We start from the raw sequence: 7715 nt of genomic DNA on the forward strand, positions 1-7715 counted from the left end.
ACACACACACACACACACACACACACACACACACACGTTCATATAGTGTTTTACAGTTACCAAATGAATACGAAGACTAACCAGCTTGTTCGATAACATGCCAGTGAAACCGTACATTTGACCAGTTTCATTTTAGATCTCTGTAAGGAATGTATGCATGCTGTAATGTGATCTGTTTTTTGTCAAGAATTCTAATAAAATTATCATGATTCATACTTTGACTCATGCAGAATTTAAAGCCTGGAGTTAAATTTAGTTTCAGGAATGTGCAGTATTGGACAGCAGAGGGGGGTGGAGGTACAATATGAGGAAATCCTTCTGTTGCACTTCACATCCCTCTGTGGTCTTGGGGACATCAGGTGGTGGAAGTTGTGTATTACAATTTTGAGTTACCGGTATTGCCATAGTCAGAATTGATGTATGTGATTATGCTGATTGTTGTCATACAATGTTTGCAAATGACCAGATGTAATAATTAACATTTTAGAAAAGTACACTACATTTCAAACACTTACCAAGTAGTACTATTTTTAATTTAATCTAATCGTTACTTATTTTACAGACTTTAAAAAAAAAAGTATTAATCAAAAATAATTCACAATTTTAAATTGTATGTTGCTTATTTTTACTGAAATACTACTGTATGTTTCTCCCTGCTTAGTAGCTTTCAGAATTAAGTGAATGAAAGTTGAGTGTATACAATATATTGTAGCCAATTTTGCATTATTGCCGAAACAATATCAAGCAAAACCTTTAGTTGTAGCTTGCACCTAATTTTCAAATTAAAGCCATACTGTATCCGAAGAGGGTGATTTATCTGATCTTATTGGGACTTTTGTGAAAGAAATAGGCAGACTATCTTAGTATTTAGCTGTAGATCCGCATCTCTGAGTCCCTCACCATTTTTCAGTCCGTCTGAAGACCCATCTCTTCTGTTCTGCCTATCCTTAGTGTTTTTATTTATTTATTTATTTTATTATCTACTCTGTAAAGCGAATTTGAGCTTGGGAAAAGCGCTATAGAAATTCTATTTATTATTATTAATATTATTATTTCTTCTCCACCTCTGGCCATATAGGTGTAAACCTTTTTAATCCCTCTGTCCATCACATTAATACAAGGGTAAGATTACAGACTGGGAATGGGCATCTCACATGACACAGCAGGGAAACCCTCACTTAGTATTTAAAACTATTTGTGGTTTCTTTTTTAACGACAAAATAAACTGATCTATATTTTTCTAGTCATTGAGATTGTAGTCTATAATAAAGAACTAAAGAGCCTTGACACATTTGTTTAAAAAAGGAGATGTTAGTGATTGATTTTAGGTTATATTTTACAATCCATGTCTTTCCCCTATGTGTTTTGTAGCGTAGGGTAAGTGTATGTTGATGGCAACATGCATGTTGCTCCTATGCGTATAATTATTCTAACAATGCTGTACACACACAAAGACACACACACACACACACAGAATGGGCTAGAAATAAAATGCTATCCCTTGATGTGTTAGTAACAAACACTGAAAATAACCTGCTAGGCCACAGGCTTTCTGAAGGGTGACCCTCACACACCGGTTTCTATGGAAAGACAGCAAGCAAACACACAGTCAATAAACAGTCTGAATAGGCTGTGTATTTAGCAGCAGCTCAATAAAAAATTTCACAGGGCGATGTTCTGAAATGCTGCTCTGGCTAACTGAGTTGAGCATATGACATCTGACTCAGCTGATGACAAGCTATTCAAAATGGTCACAGTCTTAACTGATTTAAACTTCAAAGTTCAATGTTTGAGACATTCTGCTAGCTGCCATACATCATTCTACTCAGTTTGTGTCTTGTTAACAATTTGGTCGGTTATCAGGTATTGAATCCACACAAAGACATACACAGAAGGTTATTGTGAATCATTCAGAGTGACTGGGCTAACAAGGAGCTATTTAACTCAATGACAGTCTGGGCTTGCTTATATGGAGTGTGACGAAATTCCCCTTTTGTCACTGCTCCTGGGCAAGTTTTAATGTTTCCCCAGTAATGGGCGGGGATTAAAATGTATAAGCGAAATCTGATCCTGCATCTCTTCCCCTAAGGTCAGCTTCACCGGATGATTGCATACAATCAGGCCATACCATGCAAACAGTGGGCCTCTCAGGGGGGAAACTAGTAACTAGATATTTAGCCTACACGTGGAGCTCTTTATGATGAGAATGTGGCCTGAAGGGTCAAGAGGTTGGCAGTCATACTGTAACATGAAGCATGTATTGTTGTAATGCCAGCTAAACGGTTTTAACTTTCTATTATAATTCCTATAATACTACACCAAAGCATATTTGTTCCAGTGGTACTTCATGATGTATGGAGAACAAATGTGTCACCTGATAGCCAGCTAACATGTTTCTGAGCCAACATGTTTCTGTGCCTGTGTCAACAATGTTTCCCTTGGGTATGGTAGCAACTTGACTCAGCCAACCTGCAGACAGAAGGAGAACCATTTAAATCTGCACCGAGTTCCACCAGAGACCAGTAAAGCAATAACATTTGTACCACTGTTCAAAACAGATTCATTATTTGTTCTAGTGTGCAGAGACATTTAAAGCAATAAATTAAGAAATTGTCTTCGCAGTATAACCACATACACATACATAAATTACTGTGTTCCTTTATAAACCAAGTCGCAAACAGGGAAATAAATATACAAAATAAAAACATAATGTATAGTAGGAAAGAAAACATTTTAAAGAAAGAAAGTAAATTGTGCAAGTAACAGCAACACACTTGTCACTTGTTCAGTGATGAAATCTTAAATAGACTCACTACAAGCATGCGTGCCATGCATGATCCAATGGGTTGATAATATGGTTGCCCTGGTAACTGTTACCAGGGGTAGGGGCTGAAGCACAACAATGAATGTATGCTCAATAAGGACCAAGACAGAAGTAATAGTAGTTCCATAGTCTCATTGTCTTGCATTTTCCTCTGATACATTATAGCTTTTGTTCTCAGATGAATAAAAGATTGATTTCAGATCAGTGGAAATGTTTGTGAGAAACCACCTGCAGGTTACATGCGTACATATGCCCGTTGTACAGGCTGCAAACCCTCAAAACCTTCCCCACACAAACACCATTTCCAGTCATAGTTATCTTTATCAGGTCACTGCAGCGCCCCATGTCCTTGCCTCAAAGCCAGCATTGTCACATGTCCTCACATCAACATAGCTGCCTGTGAAGCCATTTACTTTATCCAACATCAACTGCAACTGTGATGAAATTAAATTAAAATTAAAGTAAACCACCACTTAAATAAAACAAACCTTGGTGTTTACAGTGCTCGAATTAACATAAATATCTTTTTATTCTTTTCATGTTGCATGCACTATATACATACACTAGGGCTACATATGTTGCAAGCAAAAACATTCATGAGACAATTATAGAGAACATGCTTTGTTGGGGGTTGCAGTGGAGTCAGCCAGCTAAACTGGAATAATGTTGGCCCAGATCATTTCGATTAAGTGATATTGTGCTTCTCATTGACATTTCAGCGAGTGCAATCTGATAGAAGCATGTGGGTCAAGGAGGAATGTATTTACTATAAAGTGCAAATTACATTAGCTGTCGGATCTGTTATTTTCAGTTTACATAAGAAGCAGAGCTCATGGAGTATATAAGCAGCCAGACATGTAATTCCCTATGTATTTAATTGTTAGAAGGAATTCAACTGCAGCTGCAGTGTGTCAAAGTGTCTGGGAAATTATAGCATTAACACTTTTAGTTACCATCAAACGAGTGCAGCCATCTAAGGAAAGCGCTCTTTGGATTATGTGTCTGAACAGCTGCTTGTTGTGTAAGAATGTCTGCCTATCGTCATCTCATGGGTTTTCAGTTCAGATCTACCCCAGGTGTCTTAGGGATGACAAATCTGCTCCTCTGCTGAGCTCCGCTTTGATTCAATTGAAAATCAGCCTGGCCTAACGTGCTGCTAATTTATGGCAGAGACTGAGCTGCATGAAGGAATGCAGTCAGTTTAAAATAGTTAAAGGGTTAATTTGTGTAGTTAGAGGTCAATAAAGGTGGGTCATGGTGGGTTGGGTCTGTTGGAAACACAGACTAGCGGCAGGGAGCCGTGGTCAAATAGCTTGTACGGCAAAGAACCTTTCGAGGTCCAAACGTCTGTCTTGGGGTCGTAACATTCAAAGCAGTCTGAGTCCTCAATGACATCGTGGCCATTGAGGATGCGTCCACCAGTGACATAGAGCTTATTGTTGATCACTGTAGCGCTGTGATGCATCCGTCGCTCCTTCAGGTTCTCACACTTGACAAATTTGTTGGCTTTGGTGTCATAGGCGATCATTCGCCTGGTGTATCCTGGAAAATTAGATTTTCAATGAGCACATTTTAAAGAACAAGTCTGGTGGTGATGTTTTATACTTTTTCATCAAATCCAATGAAAATACAAAAAACAACAATGACAAGTAGTTTACAGTATATGTATCCAAAGCCTGATTTAGTTTATTTCTCTGTGTCATAGAGCTCCACTGTTGTCCGAAAACTATTAAAAACACATTACTGAGTCACACTGGGAGACATGTTCTTTTATTACAGTTAACGTGGGTACTGTAGATTATTTTGAGTCATTCTCACACACCATCCTGCTGCTGAAAAATACTTACTAGAGCACCAAATGTGTATTAATGCTTTTTTGTAATGTTTGATAAAAACTACAGTGCCCAGGTGTTTTAGGAAGTTATACCCTTGTTTTTTTTATTTTTTGTTTTTCAAGATGAAATGCCAGAAACAGATTTGTAAATGCCTTCGAAATTCAATTAAAATTCCCATCTACTGTAAAGATGTTAAAAACTATAATGTTAAACTGCACAGCTTAGGTTATCATTCTCTGGGCTTACCTCCTATGATGTAGATTTTGTCTTCAATGACAGCAGCAGGAGCACAAACATTTTTCACCGTCCTTGTTTCCAGCCTGGACCACAAGTTGCGAGAGATGTGATACACCTGTTGACACACCACAAACATCAACAGACAGTCAACCCGTTTACTGCAGCATAAAAAACTGTAGTTTTCTGACTACTTGCGTGACATTAGTCAACATTTTCTATCTGCAATTAATGACAATGAATTCTGTTTAAGGCCATGTCTGTATTGAGTGGCAAAAATGCAATAATTGGACTTCCACGCTGATTCAATGCAGCTAAAATGAAGAAGTCTGACTCTACCTGAATCAGCCTGACTGGATTCTGCATGGCGTCCTCTCCTCCAAAAACATAGATCCTCTGATCACTGGCTGCAACAGCTGGATGCAGCACCGCTGTGGGCATTGGTGCCATGGCCTCCCATTGATTAAACATACTGTTATATCTCTCTACTGACTGAGAGATCTTCTTGTCTACACCAATGCCTCCTAACACAAAAATAAAGTGCAGATAGGACACACTTTGGTGGGCATATCGTGGCTCCAACATGGGCTCAGCAGTTCGCCACTGGTTGGTCTTTAGGGAAAGTGTGTAAACTGTGGCGCTGACTGAGCTGTCTCCTGATGTCATGCAGAGGCTGAGCCCACCAAGCACATAGAGGATGCTATGAATACACACATATGCAGCTTTGTAGAGGCGCAGAGGGAGCTTGGCCAACCACTGCCAACGATGAGTCCTTTCATCATATAGCAGGGCTTCTCGTGAGGTCTGCTCATTGTTTTTGCGTCCTCCAACCACCACCAGTGTTTCTCTGCAGGTGTAACGTCGCGGTGTGGTCCAAAGTGGCTTGAGCTCACGGCTACATTTGGTGCTGACTGTAAGCATGAGGCGGCGCACTGACTCAATTATCTCAGTACAGAGGGTGGAGGACTGCACCAGTGGGTCATTGGCAATGAACTGGAAGAGGTAAGTTGGATGGATGTAGCGAAGGCGGACTTTCTTGAAAAGATCATGGATTGCGCCACGTCGTGAGAACGGGTCATGGTGGATCCACGCCAAGAGGGTCTCAAACACTTGCTCCTCCTCAGCACAAAGTCGGTCGTCTTCTAGGTAACACATGAGCTCAGGAAGAGACAACTCACAGAAGTCCTCTGTAGCAGCTACATCAGAGAAACACCTCACAGCCATCTCCTTTGCCCTCTCCCTCAAACTTTCACAGTGAAGGATCTCAGAGAGTCGTATCATGCTCAGACAGTTTTCTGGACTCAGCTGCTTCTGGAGGAACATGGAACAGGCCTCAAAGAGTCCTCCATAGTGAAGCATGGAGGCCGCCTGCATGAGTGGGAGCACAATCTCCATGGTGATAGTGATGCAGCCTGTGTAGACATAGTCAACGATGCCACTTAGGACATTTGAAGAGATTCCCTTCAGATTCACTCGGGCCTGACTGCTCTCCAGAAAGTTGCTGCAGAACATTGCGCGGAAGTATGGGCTGCTGGACACCAAGACGTTCCTGTGGCAGGGGATCTCCTGGTGCTCGGTGCAGAGCAGGACGTCTGTCAGGATATGCTCCTGACGGAGGATGTTGAGCTGGGCAAGAAGGTGGGAGGGAAGTTCTGAGTCTTTGAAAGAGAAAACTTCTTGTGGTCTTAAGGCCATTCTGTGGAGAAGTAAAAGAGAGATTCCATGATCATAGTGTTGTATTTCTAGCATCCGTTGGAAAGAGATGGTTCACAAAAACACTGGCATACTCTGGCATTACACAGTTTTGTTAAACATAGATAGATAGATCCATACCATAAAGCTCACTAAATACGACATTTGTTTTTTGAGAAACAAAACAAAACATGGTTTTGCAGGAGGTGAGGTGCTGGAATCTTTCTTGACCACACAAAGTTACTTCCTGAAGTCTCACTGTGAAGTTGCCAGGAAGTCACTCTTTGTTTCTGGAAATTTCAAACTATTTCTTTAAGGTCCAAAAGTAGAAAGTGAAACTCAAACTTACCATGCAGATCCCTGTGATAGCAAACCCTTTCTTTTATCAGCCAACTCTCAAACACTTAACACTTAATGTGACGATTACTGAGTCACTGATTTCTATTTTTTACCCCTCTAAATTAGCTTGATGCATCAATGAAGCATTTGGCCATATCTCCTTAATCAAGCAGCCCATCACTGCTAACGCTGACAGAACTATGTCAACAGACCATCTGTGTCTGTCTCTCCATCCTCTCTAAATGTCTCTCTGGACCTCTCCCTCCCTAGCTTTTTTCTGTTGCTATTTTCTATGTTATGTTTTTCCTCCACTATATTCCTCCTCTCTTATGGTGTCAGTCTGTCTCTCCCTGGTTGGAGGGCTTGTGATGGTTTAAAGAGTGATACTTATCATGGGGCTACTAGCAACACTAAGTTTTCTAATCACCCCCTGTGACAGCTATTGATTTTCTACCACTCACGGGGCCCAGCCTATGTGATATATTTGGACCTCTGATCATTATTGTATATTATGAATGACTGTAAGTGACGTGTCACAACTAACGTTTTTTTCCTCAGATCTTAGACCTGCTGGTATAGACCAACAGCTCCTGAGTCACACTGTTTGTGACAACACAATGTATCTATATATACTGTATATATATGTATATATATGAATTTATATATATATATATATAAATTCCTAATAAAAAAGAAAATGTGATTTCTTAATATATTATCACAACAAAATATTTCAATAATGGTTATTTACATTATTGTAAATGTGGATATATATATATATATATATATAT

General features: G+C 39.9%; 1 protein-coding gene across 1 annotated transcript in view; it reads right to left on the reverse strand.

The window, feature by feature from the left end:
• Positions 1-2642: 2642 nt before the first annotated feature.
• klhl38a (kelch-like family member 38a) overlaps positions 2643-7715 on the reverse strand; it is a 5627-nt gene continuing 554 nt past the window's right edge. The window contains exons 2-5 of the mRNA XM_032536046.1: positions 5233-6589; positions 4906-5011; positions 3961-4366; positions 2643-3919 (exon numbers count right to left, since the gene is read on the reverse strand). Of these exons, the coding sequence (XP_032391937.1) occupies positions 4077-4366; positions 4906-5011; positions 5233-6588 (1752 nt within the window). The 5' untranslated portion in view covers position 6589 and the 3' untranslated portion in view covers positions 2643-3919; positions 3961-4076. The remainder of the gene's footprint in view (positions 3920-3960; positions 4367-4905; positions 5012-5232; positions 6590-7715) is intronic.

Source organism: Etheostoma spectabile, chromosome 14 (assembly GCF_008692095.1).
Source record: "Etheostoma spectabile isolate EspeVRDwgs_2016 chromosome 14, UIUC_Espe_1.0, whole genome shotgun sequence".
NCBI lineage: Eukaryota > Metazoa > Chordata > Actinopteri > Perciformes > Percidae > Etheostoma > Etheostoma spectabile.